This window comes from Sorghum bicolor, chromosome 3, assembly GCF_000003195.3.
Source record: "Sorghum bicolor cultivar BTx623 chromosome 3, Sorghum_bicolor_NCBIv3, whole genome shotgun sequence".
In the NCBI taxonomy this organism is placed as follows: domain Eukaryota; kingdom Viridiplantae; phylum Streptophyta; class Magnoliopsida; order Poales; family Poaceae; genus Sorghum; species Sorghum bicolor.
Genome location: NC_012872.2, coordinates 18,448,325 through 18,462,028, shown reverse-complemented (window position 1 = coordinate 18,462,028; position 13,704 = coordinate 18,448,325). Strand labels below are relative to the sequence as shown.

The 13,704-nt window shown below is 42.2% G+C and overlaps 1 protein-coding gene across 2 annotated transcripts; it reads left to right on the top strand.

Moving 5' to 3' along the window:
• Nucleotides 874–9,174, top strand: LOC8075339 (auxilin-related protein 1). 2 transcript variants are annotated; one of them, XM_002457765.2, is made up of 8 exons: nt 1,092–1,780; nt 2,990–4,730; nt 4,816–4,945; nt 5,746–5,843; nt 5,950–6,015; nt 6,111–6,200; nt 8,401–8,577; nt 8,786–9,174. In XM_002457765.2, the coding sequence occupies exons 1-8, from the start codon at nt 1,242–1,244 to the stop codon at nt 8,822–8,824; spliced, it is 2,880 nt and encodes a 959-aa protein (XP_002457810.1). In that variant the 5' UTR covers nt 1,092–1,241; the 3' UTR covers nt 8,825–9,174. The 2 variants fall into 2 exon arrangements, with proteins under 2 accessions (XP_021312661.1, XP_002457810.1); XM_021456986.1 differs by lacking the exons at nt 8,401–8,577; nt 8,786–9,174 and adding an exon at nt 6,276–6,616 and having other exon boundaries at nt 874–1,780.

Here is a 13,704-nt window from a genome sequence, read left to right as displayed (position 1 = left end):
TCCATACTTTGGGTCAGGCTTTTTTTTTGGTTAGGTCAGGTCATGAACTGAAAACATAACCTAATCTGACCGACACACTAGTGGGTTAGTTTTTTTTCAACTAGGAAAAATCAATGCTTGCAATTCAAATTCGCAAAATAACATGGTTTCTTAAAACCAAATTTTAATGGCACATTGGATGAAGCACAATTTTTATTAAGGACCATAATTTTTATGTTTATGGTTTGGTTTTGGATACAAGAGATGGAAATTCATCGAACCAAATCTTAAAAGTATGCGAACTAACTTGCTGGCTGCAAAGAAGTTTGATGAATCAAACAAAAAAGTCACACAATAATAAACAATGAGGTAAGATGTAGACAAAAAACTCAACCACAAGTAGACTTGCTAACATGGTGGGTAAAAGTGGGTTTTATGGGTTAGGTTCGAATATGAGGTTAAATTTGGATGAGTGGAAACATGTTGTATAAATCTATAGGTTAGAGTGGATAGGGTCAACTACATGTGTGGATTAGGATGAAATGGAATGGTGTGGATGTGTATTGCTGGAGACGTGGGTTGCCTTTTGCTCTTGACCCTAGCAAGTCTTAGAATCGTCGAGCCGGTTGAGAACTTAGATGCTTGTAAATGTGGCCAACCGTATAAGTTGAGTTGAGGCGTTGACCTAGTCGAAGAAGTGTTTCTTCTTATATGGGAAATAGATGAGTAACTCCTTGACATAAAGGTGGTTGCAAAAATATATTGTCAAGGTCAGATGAGAGGATCCAAACATTAGATACATGGAGGACATCTCCATCAACTCGTTCAAAAAATCGCTACTATTTTGTTTGAGTTAAGAAAACTGGAAGTGACAAGTACAATCTCATGTGCTTTAGCATGTCATGCATATGTGGCCGAAACATTTCCTTCATGCGTTGCTTATCTTGGCACCAAGCTTAAATCTACTTTTATAAATGATTTTTCTAGAATTCTAAAATGTGAAATTCTTATGAAGAAATGACTAAAAACAATAAGACGAAACCACCTCGGAGGCTGGCATTCGAAAAACCGCGTAAACGACAAAAAAAAATATGTTTTTTTTTGGAAAGAAAAACTCGAATTCTGCGAACACCCCGACATCACCTCACCCCACCACGACCTCCTTCCTTGAAGTTGAAGCCGTCAGCACAGCACCCAAACGTCGCCTCTCCCGACTCCGGCGCATCCATTCCGTCGCTGCCGGAGGCGTGCTCGATCCGGCCATGGACGACTCTGTGCTTTTCCATGACCTCGGTCCCTCCAAGCCCCCATCGGCCTCTTTCTATGACGAGATGTTCGACTCCTACTTCAACCGCGCGGCCGAGGCCCCCAAGCCCTCGCCTAAGGCTTCTTCCTCGCCGTCAACGCCGCCGCCCGTGTTCGACAAGCCGGTCTTCGACGACGATCCTGACACGGCCGATCCATTCGACGCGATCCCCTTGTTTGGTGGCGGCGGTGGCGGGGAAGGGGAGGACTTCCTCGGTAGCGTCGGGAGTGCGGCAAAGCCGGAGAGGAGGGAGTCGGAGGCGGTGGGTTTTGATGAAGACTTGCTCCCTGGGTTGGGTGGGAGCACCAATTCGACGGAGGAGCCGGCCAGGGAGGTGGAGCGGGACCGTCAGCAGGTGGGGTTCGACGACGATTCGATCCCTGGATTCGATGGGAACATGAAGCCAGCGCCGCAAATGGAGCCTGAGACAGTGGCGTTTGATGATGGTGTGATCCCTGACTTTGGTGGAGGCACGAGCCATCCCTATTCGGCAAGGTCTGAGAGTCTTCTAATTCAAAATTTCTATTTAGCTTGCATTTATCTATGTATTTTCTGCATACTTGATTTTTTTATTGTTAAAAGGTGAGGTTAGATTGGTAAGGTTTTAGCTGTGTTGTTACACCCATCGAATTGACAAATTATGCTCCATCCTGGGTAAACTAGATTCTGGAAATGAAGTCCTGTCCAAGTTTTTTAAAGTTGGATTTGGACTTTTGTTGCTTGGTTTCTGGGTCTTGTGATGCAATGCCACAGAAACATAATTTCGAACAGCAGGAAAGAATGGGGTGCTTCCCTTGCCCCCCAACCCATCTTATGTCTATTTAACAGCACTGGTTTTGGAAACAGTTAGAGAGATTCTGTGCTGAATCTGTACGCTGGTTCAAGTGTTTGTTTGCTGATATGTTCTCTTGACGTTGACTTGATATTTATTATTTTCTAATATAATAATAATAATAATTTCTAGGCATCTTACATTTTTACAACTTTTGGGAACATTATGAGTTCTGCCTTCTGCATGCCACTCTTCCCTTTGCAGTAGCGAGCGTTCTTGTTGTAGTTCCTATGATAGATTGAATCTAGGCTAATCACTTGAGACTCTGAACTGACATGTCATATTTCTTCCATTATATCCATTATTAGATCCATATTGGTTGTTTGGATGCTTTGTTCACCATTAAAGATGATTTTATCTATGACAATGTAAGACTTTCAAATGTCTGTGCCTTATGGATCATACTTTATTTGAAGAAGTTGCAGGTGCAATTTAGTGCATAGCAGAAAATTGTATGTGGCATTCTGTGTCTAACTAGAAGTTGGAACTGGAGGAAAACTTGTTATTCAGGCCACATGTTCTATCGTTGCTCATTAGCTACCTTTTATAGCAATGAGCCCTTGGTATGATATCGTATTTTACTTGCCTGTTTTAGTGCTGGGTTGGAAGTGAGTAGTTCACTAAATGCATCATAACTTCATGATTGTTCTAATGCAAGTTCACTTTCAATTACTTTCCTATCTGGTTTTCCCCTTCTGGTGGTTCCTGAGAGTTGATCTGTCTAATTTCTATCACTTTGATTTTAATCATTGACAGCATATATGATTGCTTGTGGAACTGTAAGAATCAAATGCAATATAGTTGTCTTTGTGATAACCATATGAGTTATTCTTCTCTTGTTTGGTGATCAGCTGTGACTGAAATATATACAGGGAGGAACCTATAATAAGGCAAGAAAGTGAATCAATTCCATCCAGCAAAATGAGTGTGAGCATGCCAGAAGATCCTTTCGTCATTTTAGGTGGTACACACAAATCGGGATATTCATCTTTTGGATTGTTTTCAGATCTTTTGAATAACATCGGCATGCCTGTGAAGGAAGGGAACACAAAGGTTGATGCCCCTGATAATACCAGTGGGATATTTCAGGGGTCAGATATCTTTACTGACTTTCCAAAAGCCATGCCACCCTTTTCATTTACATCTGAAAACCAGAGTGATACAAATGAAAGGAGACATGCTGAAAACATAAATAGCATGAGTCACTCCGATCGAGTGCCTCAGGAGAAGCCAGTCCAACGAGCTTCAACAGAAGCACCTGACAATAAATTGTTTGAGATGAACTTCCCTGAAGCATCTGTTATCCATGAAGTACCTGTTACCACTGGTTTTCAGACATTAAACCCATTTGCTGAGGAAGACGATTTGTTAGAGGCAAATCAATCTTCACAGAGGCCTAATGATGTGTGGGTAACTGTTTCTGATATTGCTCTAGTGACACTACCTACAAGTGCGCCGCCTCCTTCACGGCCTCCACCTCCACTTGCTGCTAAGAAACCACCTACTGAATCTGTAACTAGTGAAGCATATGCTCATCATCATAATCAAGGCTGCCATCACTCCGCATGTTCAAACACTTCTAAAACATCCCAAATTGATGAATTGGAAGATTTTTTCATGGCAAAGCCTGCTAATTTTGCCAGTGGTCATCCACAAGTTCGAAAGCATGAAGGAAATGGGCATTATCCATCTGCAGCTACTGCAAGTTTCATGGACTGGACTGAGATGGGACACTCTAAAGGGGGAAACCAAGGGGCATTTGATTCTATGTTCACTAGCAATCAGTATAGACAGCCAGAAATAGATGAGAAAGCAGAGGCATGTGCTCATGAAATGGAAACTACAGATGAAGAAGAGAGATTAGAGAATGAACGAATACAAAGAGAACATAAAGAGGAGCAAAGAAGAGCAGAAAGGGAGAGGGAAGAACAGCTTGAGAGGGAAAGGGAAAAGGTGAGACAAAGGGAACAAGAGGAGCAAAGGAGGCGTGAAAGAGAGAGAGAGGCCAGACAAGCTGTAGATAAGGCTGTACGGGAGGCACGTGAAAGAGCAGCTGCTGAAGCACGCATTCAAGCTGAGAAGGAGGCTCGTCAAAGAGCAGAGCGAGCTGCAGTATGGAAAGCAGCAACAGAAGCTCGTGAGAGAGCTGCAATCGAAGCAAGGGAAAGAGCTGCAAAGGCTGCTGCAGAAGCTAAGGAAAGAGAAGCAGCAGAGGCTAGAGAAAGGGTTGCAGCAGAATCAAGGGAAAGGGATGCCAAAGTTGCTGCAGAAGCAAGGGAAAGAGCTGCCAGGGCTGCTGCTGAAGCTAGAGCAAAGGAAGCAGCAGAATTTCAGGAGAGAGCTGCTGCAGAAGCTCGGGCAAAAGCTGAGCGAGCTGCTGTTGAGAAAGCTGCAGCAGAAGCACGAAGGAGGGCTGAAAGAGCAGCTTTCGAGAGGGTTGCTGCTGAAGCTCGGCAAAGGGCTGCTAATGAAGCTAGAGAAAGGGCTGCAGCTGAAGCACGGGCAAGAGAAAATCAGCAAAGGAGAGCAACAGCAGAACCTGATCTTGAATCATTCTTTGGCATGCCTTCTAGATCAAGCAGTGTACCGAGATCATACAACAACACAACAACGGTGAGAACTGAGCAACTGCATGAGTTATTTTGTAGGGAAATTTTCTGTTTAACTTTGTTTTCTCTGATACTTTTAAAATTTTCAGAATCCTTTCGATGTTCAACCTCATGGCAATGCTGATTCTGGTGGTGTAAGGAGGACATCTTCCGGTTCAGCTTCCTTTACTCAGCCTTCGTCAAGCAATCTTATGGATGGCCTATCTTCTATATTTGGAGGTACTATTTAGTATTTGAATGTTATTATTACTAGGAGAATTCCCCGCGCGTTGCCGCGGGTATGAAGGAGAAATATAAATGTCCTCACTGTAGTCTATCGAGTCATCTATATATAGCTTGATTATTAGTAGTCAGTTTTCGAGGAGGAAAAGAGAAAGTCATGTGAGAGAATAATGCTAGTACTCCCTCCGTCCCAAAAAGAGTGACGTTTTTGACTTTCAGACATTGTGTTTGACCGTTCGTCTTATTCAAAAATTTTGTGTAAATTATAAAATAAATAAATTATTAGCAAAGTATATCTAATGATAAAATAAGTCTTAACAAAATATATAATATTTATGTAAATTTTTTGAATAAGACAGATGGTCAAACAAATGGCTGAAATTCTAAAACAACACTCTTTTTGGGACGGAGGGAGTATGTGTGTATGGTCATGTGTACGTAACTGCATCCACTACTGAAATCATTTATGAGTGGGCACTTGCATGCGGCGGCAGGAGAAGTGGATGATGACATGGCTCAAGGAGGTGCGAGAGAATTAGGCTAGTGGGGTTTATCTTTATAAGAGATATAGATTAGCAGTGTTTCTGAGCTATCTTAGAAACTAATTTGCACAAATCAATTATAGCACATGTTGATTAAAGATGCCAATCAATGTTTCTAGTCGTGGAGATAGGGGCGGTCACAACTCAGGCTCTCTACTGCGTTTAAAATTAATGTTTTTTTTAGTACAGAAGCACTATCTTATCATACTTTGAGTGTATGAAGCACTAACCTTGTTTAATATTTTTCATATATAGCACCTTCATCATCTGCTGTATTTCAAGAAGTGGATGGAGAGAGTGAAGAGAGAAGGAAGGCAAGACTGGAACGACACCAAAGAACAATGGAGCGTGCGGTATGCTAACCTATAATCAATCTGAAACCACCTGTCATTTAGTAATTATAAAAGTAACATATTGATTTCAACAGGCAACTATATCAGTTCATATGATATTTTTCAGGCAAAAGCTCTTGCTGAGAAGAATGAGCGTGACTTGCAAGCTCAGTGGGAGCAGGAAGAGCGACATGTAAGCTCTATATCTCATCATAACGATTCTGGGCTTTAAGTAGATAAATGAATTAGACAGTTTGTTTTTTGAGGTAATGTGGTTTCTCTTTTCAGAGAATTGGTGAATCGCTTGATTTTGAGATAAAGAGGTGGGCTGCTGGCAAAGAAGGCAACCTACGGGCCTTGCTATCAACATTACAATATGTTAGTATCCTGTTTCCATTATAGATATATGATTTCGTGTCCCTTTTTCCATGGAAATACGCTTTCTGATTGCAGTCGCTGCATGGTTGATGGGATCTTGCCTAACTTAAATGGGGTGCCAGTGCTGAACTGCTGATTAGGGAGAACTTACACCTTTAGTGTTTGGCTGGGGCTTGAGGAGTTTGTCATCTCCTTGCCCTTGCACCAAGTGACAATTGATTTGTTAGTTGAGGTTATTTTTCTAGTGGAAAGCATGTATAAGTGTTGTGTGGTGTTTGTATGGTTCTAAATCCTTTTATTTCTCTTAATATAATGATACCCTGCTCTCCTGTGCGTTTGAGAAAAAAGGCTCCTTGCCATATCTGTTGTTAAGTTCCAGTACCTTTTTTTTGTGTAATAAAGGCAATTATGGAAAACATTGTTATTGTCAGTTTAATCTTTTGGGCACATGGAATTTGAGGTAATGTATACTAGGAGATAGTTAATATATGCTTTTAGTAGTAGACTCATAATAGGGTTGACCATATCCCCCCAAGTGTTCAGATGATCATTGCAACTCAGGCCAGTGGCCTGGTGAATATGATCCTGGGTGTCAAATGTAGGGATGGCAGTGGACCGGGTAAGGTGCGGGTTGAGTAGATACCTGCCCGCGATAAATTACCTATCAGGTAAAATTTCATACCCGCGGATAAGATTTTGTACCCGTCAGGTACGATACCTGCTGGTATCCACACCCGCAAGCTTGATTGTCACTAGAATTGGAATTCTTTGTATTTTTAACACTAATGGGTGAAGTGACATACTCACACCCATACCCGTGGGTAGAGTCTTATACCCGAATCTGTACCCGTGGGTTGATTTTGTACTGACGCCCACACCCATCGGTACGATACCAGCGGGTAGGATTGCCATCTCTACAAATGCCTTTGCGAAACTTTTCAAATTGGTTTTGAACGTCCCTAGCTCATACTCCCTCCATTTTAAGATATAATGGAGTGAAGCCTTTTATTTTGCATATGCGAAGGTGAAAATCTGGAAGAGAGACAGAAGGCTGTAGACTATGCTACCATACTAATAGACATGTCCAATAGCTCAAATTTCTCTGGTGTCTAGCTTGGCAGGGGGTAATAAGTGTGCAGCTTGGTTACTCCTAGAATTAAGCACTACCGGCCTTGCCCCTTTTTAAAACTGGATGCCCCTTTAGATAGCATCATCCATGATTGAACTCTGCTGAAACACTTTGTGTTTGTGCCTGGTGAGAATTTCCACAGTAAAAGGGTATACTGAAATTTTAAATAAAATGCAAGTGTGGCCATGCTGTTGCTAGGTTATATATACATCTCTTGGTTAGTACGAGAATTAGTCTGCATAAGAGCATCTCCAAGAGATTAGCCAAAAAGACTAGCCAAATTTACTGATTTAGCTACTTTCTAAAATAAATTTGACAAAAAAATATTAGAGTACTCCAACAGACTCTGTAGAGGATGGCTAGTGAGGTAGGCTATCCAAAAGTAGAGAGCGAATAAAGTGGGATGGAGAGGTACTAAATTTGAAGAGTCGTTTACAGAGTCTGTTGGAAATGTTTTTCCTTCAACAATAGCTAAATTTATCTTTAGAAAATGCTTTGGCTAATCTCTTGGAGACGCTCTAAGAATGTATTGTCCGTCTAGTATTTCCTATCCCCTGCATGAGAATTAGTATGAGAATTATGTCTATTTGACCCAAGCATTATATATTATTCTGAAGCATGGAAGACTATCAATGGCTTCACTATCTCCTAGTGAATGAAGAACACCATTTGATGTCTAGATGTTTCATTTTCTCATAAAAAAAATTATGCTGTAATTTAAGGAAATTCTTACATGGGGTGAATGATATGCTGTGCATGACTAAAATTAGTATAATGTAGGATAAATTAATCATTGTGCCTACAGTATAGAAAATAGCTGGTTAAGTAAGTCTAATAAACAAAGTGATGATATGATGTTCAGTTTGAGGGTAATTTCAAAATAATTGTCTCACGTGCAGGATGTTGTTTCCGTTTCAACCTTTTGTATTACACATTGTGCTATAAAATCTCTTTTTATTTTATATTTTGGGAAGATGCTTAAGTATGGCTATTGAGTGCTAGAAGATTAGATTTTCTAGCCTTTTGTTCTTCTCCAATTGCTATACTAATGCTTGTTGTTTAATTGTGCAGATTCTTTGGCCTGAATGTGGTTGGCGACCTATATCATTGACTGATCTGATTACAGCAGCATCTGTCAAGAAAGAATACAGGAAAGCAACATTGTGCATCCATCCTGATAAAGTGCAGCAGAAGGGGGCAAATCTTCAACAGAAATACATTGCAGAAAAGGTATTCGACCTTCTGAAGGTATGGCTACTCAATGTCATTCTAGACTTGGTCTATTACTTTCTTTCAATTCAGTTTTCCCAACATTTCAGCTACAAATGCATTGTTAGTTTGTACAGTACTAAACTTTTTTCACGATTGGCATTCTTAGTGTTATAAAATATCTCACTTCTTGCAAGCAATGGTTTTATTCTGTTAGACCTTTGCTTACACACTTCTGTGCAAACAGGAAGCCTGGAACAAATTCAACTCAGAAGAACTCTTCTAACATCTTGTTTAGGAAACATGTTGATCATTTATATATTGCAAAACAAGTATTGGGAAGGACAGAGAGGCAAGCTATGGTAGATAATTTTGTTCTTTTCTTTTCTATTATATATAGTTTTGTCGTGTCTTATTTCCTTGTTACCGATTTCTTGCTCGCTTTATTTGTGTACCCTTATTTTTGTCATGTAACTTTGTATATGTTGTTCCGTGGGTAGTGTAAGTAAACCTGTACTTGTAGAGAAACAATCCTGTAAATAGTGACGCAAGCGGAAAATTTCATTTTTGACAATAGCATTTACCCTTGACTTCCTTGGGTAAATGTATATATATCCATTCTGATTTCTGTAGCAATTGGCAAAGCATCACCCATGCAGTCAGTCTTCACCGTCAATCTTGGATAATCCAATATTTTGAGAGGAATTTTGGATAACATCGTGTACATACGACTAAAGTAAACTCTTTTTCTTTGCCAAAATTCATGTTCCCAAGTTTTTTTACATATACTTTCAACCGAACATTGTGTACATACGACTAAAGTAGAAGAAGTAGAAGAATCAGACCGTTGTCTATAAATCCATCTAGGATAATAAACTATCCCACAATCATCTCTATTGATATAAAGAGAGGTTGAGGTGAAAGATCTAGTTTGGTTTTGGATAAATGATGAAACCCTAGCACTAACCTCTATACTAAGTGTGTAGACTTAATAAGGTTGGTACATGCCAAGTGATGGAGTAAGAGATGATCATGGTGATGATGATGATGACCACAAGGTGATCAAGTGCTCAACTTGGAAAAGAAGAAAGAGAAAAACAAAACCCTATGGAGTTCAAGGCAAAGGTATTGCTTAGGGTTTTGGGTTTGGTGATCAAGACACCATAGAGGGTGTGATCACATTTAGGATAGATAGCCGTACTATAAAGAGGGGAATTCTTTAGCTAAGCGGTCATCAAGTGCCACTAGGTGTCTTTGTTCATGTGCATGCATTTAGAACCTAGTGAGCTAACTTAACTCCTTCGAAGAGAATGATTGTGAAAATGCTAACACACGTGCACGCTTGTTGGTACACACTTTGTGGTGTTGGCACACTTTGAGAAGGAGGTGGAGTTTGAAGGGTAGAGAGAGGATGGGTTCCTCTCTCCCTCCCGCCGAGCTTGCGAGGCGGGATTCGGCGCTTTTCGAGAAAAAGTGCATATTTTCTATTGCGCCGGTGGGAATTTTGGAGAAGTCGCCGGAGTGTTTCTCACTAAGGAACACTCACCGGACGCTGACTCAGAAGCACCGGACGCTGTTCCTGTGCGTCCGGTGAGCAGGCAGCCTGACTCGGTTAGGGCTAGGCACCGGACGATAGGCACCGGACGCAGCTTGGAGCGTCCGGTGGTGTGCGTCCGGTGTAAGGAGGTTTTGCAAACCTCACTGCGCATGAGTCCGGTGAGCACCGGACGCTCAGGGTGCGTCCGGTGGCTTGCGTCCGGTGACCCTGCGAGTTTGCAGAGCTCTCTGCGCATGAGTCCGGTGTGCACCGGACGCGTCCGGTGCTAACTTGCTCAGCGTCCGGTGCTCTGCAGGTTACCGTTAGACTCTGACACGCGGCTGACGTTGGAGCACCGGACGCTGGTGTTGAGCGTCCGGTGCCCCTTTAAGAGCGTCCGGTGACCCCGTGTTTCGCCCAGTGAAAGAGCCAACGACTCTATTTGTTTGAGGGGCTATATATACGTGTTTGGCCGGCTTAGGGCTCCAACTCTTGGCATTCTAACGTACTTGACATCCTTGTGAGCCTAAGCAAACCTCTTCCACTCATCTCCTTCATAGATTATACATCTTTGTGAGATTGGGAGTGATTCCAAGTGCATTTGCTTGAGTGATTGCATCTAGTGGCACTTGGAGATCGTTCTAGCTGCGGTTTTCTTGTTACTCTTGGTGGTTGCCGCCACCTAGACGGCTTGGAGCAGCGGAGGAGGATTGACACGAGTTGGTGATTGTTCGTGGCCATCTCCCGGTGATTGTGAGAGGTTTGTGCCTACCTCGGCGGAGTGCCAAAGGCAACATTAGTGGATTGCTCGTGTCATTGAGCTACCTCACTTGTGGGTAGGTTCTTGTGGTGTCCTAGTGAGAACGAGGTTCGTGCAACACCTCTTAGCCACCGAACCACCAAGTGTTGGTCGACACAACGGAGACGTAGCGTGTCGGCAAGCACGTGAACCTCGGGAGAAAAATCGGTGTCTCAATTGTGTTTGATTGGCATTCTCCCGGTGCTTGATTGTTTATATTGGTGATTCGTTCATCCCCTACACGGCGGTATAAATATCTCATCTTATCCTTACTTACCGCAAACTAGTGTAATTAGTTTAGTTGCTTTCTTTGCCTTGTGTAGCTTAGTTCTTGTGTGGTTAGTGTTCTTAGCAACTAGAATTGTTGGGTAGGTGGCTTGCAAACACCCCTTTAGAGCTAGAGCAAAAGGCTTCGCTTTGTTTTTTACTAACCTCTTGCTCTAGTGAGTTTGTAGATTTTTTTAAATAGGCTATTCACCCTCCCTCTAGCCATATTAGGACCTTTCAAGTGGTATCAGAGCCGTGGTCACCGTTTGTGAAGGCTTAACAACCTCGGTGCTCAAATTATGGCTCAAATAGTGTTCAACCATGTTGGGGGCAAACCACCATTCTTTGATGGCACAAGTTCCTTTGACTATTGGAAGAGAAAAATGAAGATGTACCTTGGATCAATCAATGATAGAGTGTGGGAAGTCACGGAGAATGACTTTGTGATCCTTGACCCCGCCAACCCCACCGACAATGAGAGAGCAAACAAGCAATGCAATACTATGGCTCTCAACACAATCTATAATGGCATTGATTCAAAGGTTTTTGAACAAGTCAAAGATCCTGAGAAGGCTAGTGAAGTGTGGACAAGACTAGAAGAAACATATGAAGGCACTACAACGGTAAAAAGTGCCAAGTTGTACATGCTCAAGGACAAGCTGTCCAACTTCAAGATGAAGGATGATGAGTCAATCCCGGAGATGTTCTATAGGCTCCAAGTCATCATCAATGATCTCAAGGGACTTGGTGAGAAAGTAAAGGATGAGGACTTCATTCACAAGTTCTTGATGTGCTTGCTCAAGAGGTTTAAGACATTGAGAACAATCATCTTTAGAGGTGGATTGACCGGTGTATCTCCCAATGAGGTACTTGGAGATGTCATGACCGAAGATCAATATAATGACAATGATGATGATGAGGTCATGAAGAAGGATGATGATGACAAGAAGAAGAAGAGTGTAGCATTCAAAGCTAGCTCTTCATCCAAGTGCAAGAACAAGGGCAAGGCCAAGAAGGAAGAATCAAGTGATGAGGAGTGCTCCAATGATGATAGTGATGATGAAGCACTAGCACTCTTCGTCCGCAAGTTTGGCAAGATGATGAAGAAGAAGGGCTATCACACAAGAAAGAGAAGAGATCACTTCAAGAACAAGGAGCATGTGAGGCTATGCTACAAGTGCAAGAGCCCCGATCATATTGTGGCGGATTATCCTTACAATAGTGACAATGATGAGCATGACAAGAAGAACAAGAAGGAGAAGAAAGAAAAGAAAGAGAAGAAGATGGTCTTCAAGAAGAAGAAGAAGGGTGGATCCTATGTTGTGACATGGGATAGTGATGCTTCTTCGGATGATGATTCTAGTGATGATGACAAGGCATCCAAGAAGAAGGCACTTGCAAGCATTGCTATCAACAAGCCATCACTCTTCGACACTCCTTCATTCTTCATGGCCAAGGGCCACAAGGTACAATATGATGAGAGTGAAATTGAAAGTGAACTTGAATAACTGTCTCAAGTACCCCCGTGGCAGGCTATTGATGGTAAAACATCGATAGCTGGTGCGCCAGGTAGGGGCTTTCGGTTGCATCCGAGAGCTCGATGGACCTCGACAACCTGATCTTCCTGGTGGGATCAGTCTTTGTTTTTGGATCCTGGATCTGCGAGGCAGATGGTGATGACAAGCTCCAAAGTTATTTCCTCAAGGATTCAAAGGCCCAATAAGCACTCATTGTCTCAACGACTATGACAAATCAACTCACCGAGAAGTTTTCGTAGCTCGTGATTTTGGGTTCTTTTCTGCTAGGACTCTAGAAGGTGGCCTTGACGTACCAAGAACTCAACTCAAAACTTTTTAAAGATTCTCTCGAGAAATCAAGTACTTTTTTGATTGGGCTCTACAATATGGCCACCTCTTATCAAGCACTACTTCAAGATTCAACCGATCCAGTGTGAAGGGTACTGTTGATAGGAGCCCAAGGACTCATGTTGATAGTGACATCGCAGGACTGTATCGTCCACTAGCCAGGTTCTATTACCAAAGACAACAACACTCACCTAGTCGACACAACGATGGTCCTACCGTACCAAGAAGGAGATTCACTCTATGACTCAAAGGTGACATTGAAGTTCTCAACAACTTTGAAGTGAGTAGAGCTAAGGTTCTACACACCCGAGAAGTACTCATGGTTCGTCGTCCTCATTCACCATTGATCTTTCTGGAAGCACCCGACATCAGGTCATTAGATGAGTCAGAGTCAAATATATCACCTAAGATCCAAGGCAATGAAAGTGAGACAGAAGATCAAACGCGGATTAAAGAAATAAAGAACAAATTAAAACAAGGACATCAGTGCCAGGGCAAGACAATGCAAAGAGGCATCGATCAAGTTTGAATCTGATCTAGCTAAGTACGATAAAAAGAAGGTGGGTTCAAGACAATGCCTTAGAGAAATCATTCGATCAACGACCCAATTGATGCAAGATGGAAAGACCCACTCAGGATAACCCTCTAGGGCGGGTTCATGTAGGCAAGTCAATCAAAGCACTACAAGAAATCTAACC

Bases quoted from the DNA above. Each gene is read 5' to 3' on its own strand.
- LOC8075339 (XM_002457765.2), top strand. From the start codon at position 1,242: ATGGACGACTCTGTGCTTTTCCATGACCTCGGTCCCTCCAAGCCCCCA. The intron at 4,946-5,745 runs GTACTATTTAGT...TTTCATATATAG, and splicing joins CCTATCTTCTATATTTGGAG to CACCTTCATCATCTGCTGTA. The intron at 6,016-6,110 runs GTAAGCTCTATA...TTCTCTTTTCAG, and splicing joins GGGAGCAGGAAGAGCGACAT to AGAATTGGTGAATCGCTTGA.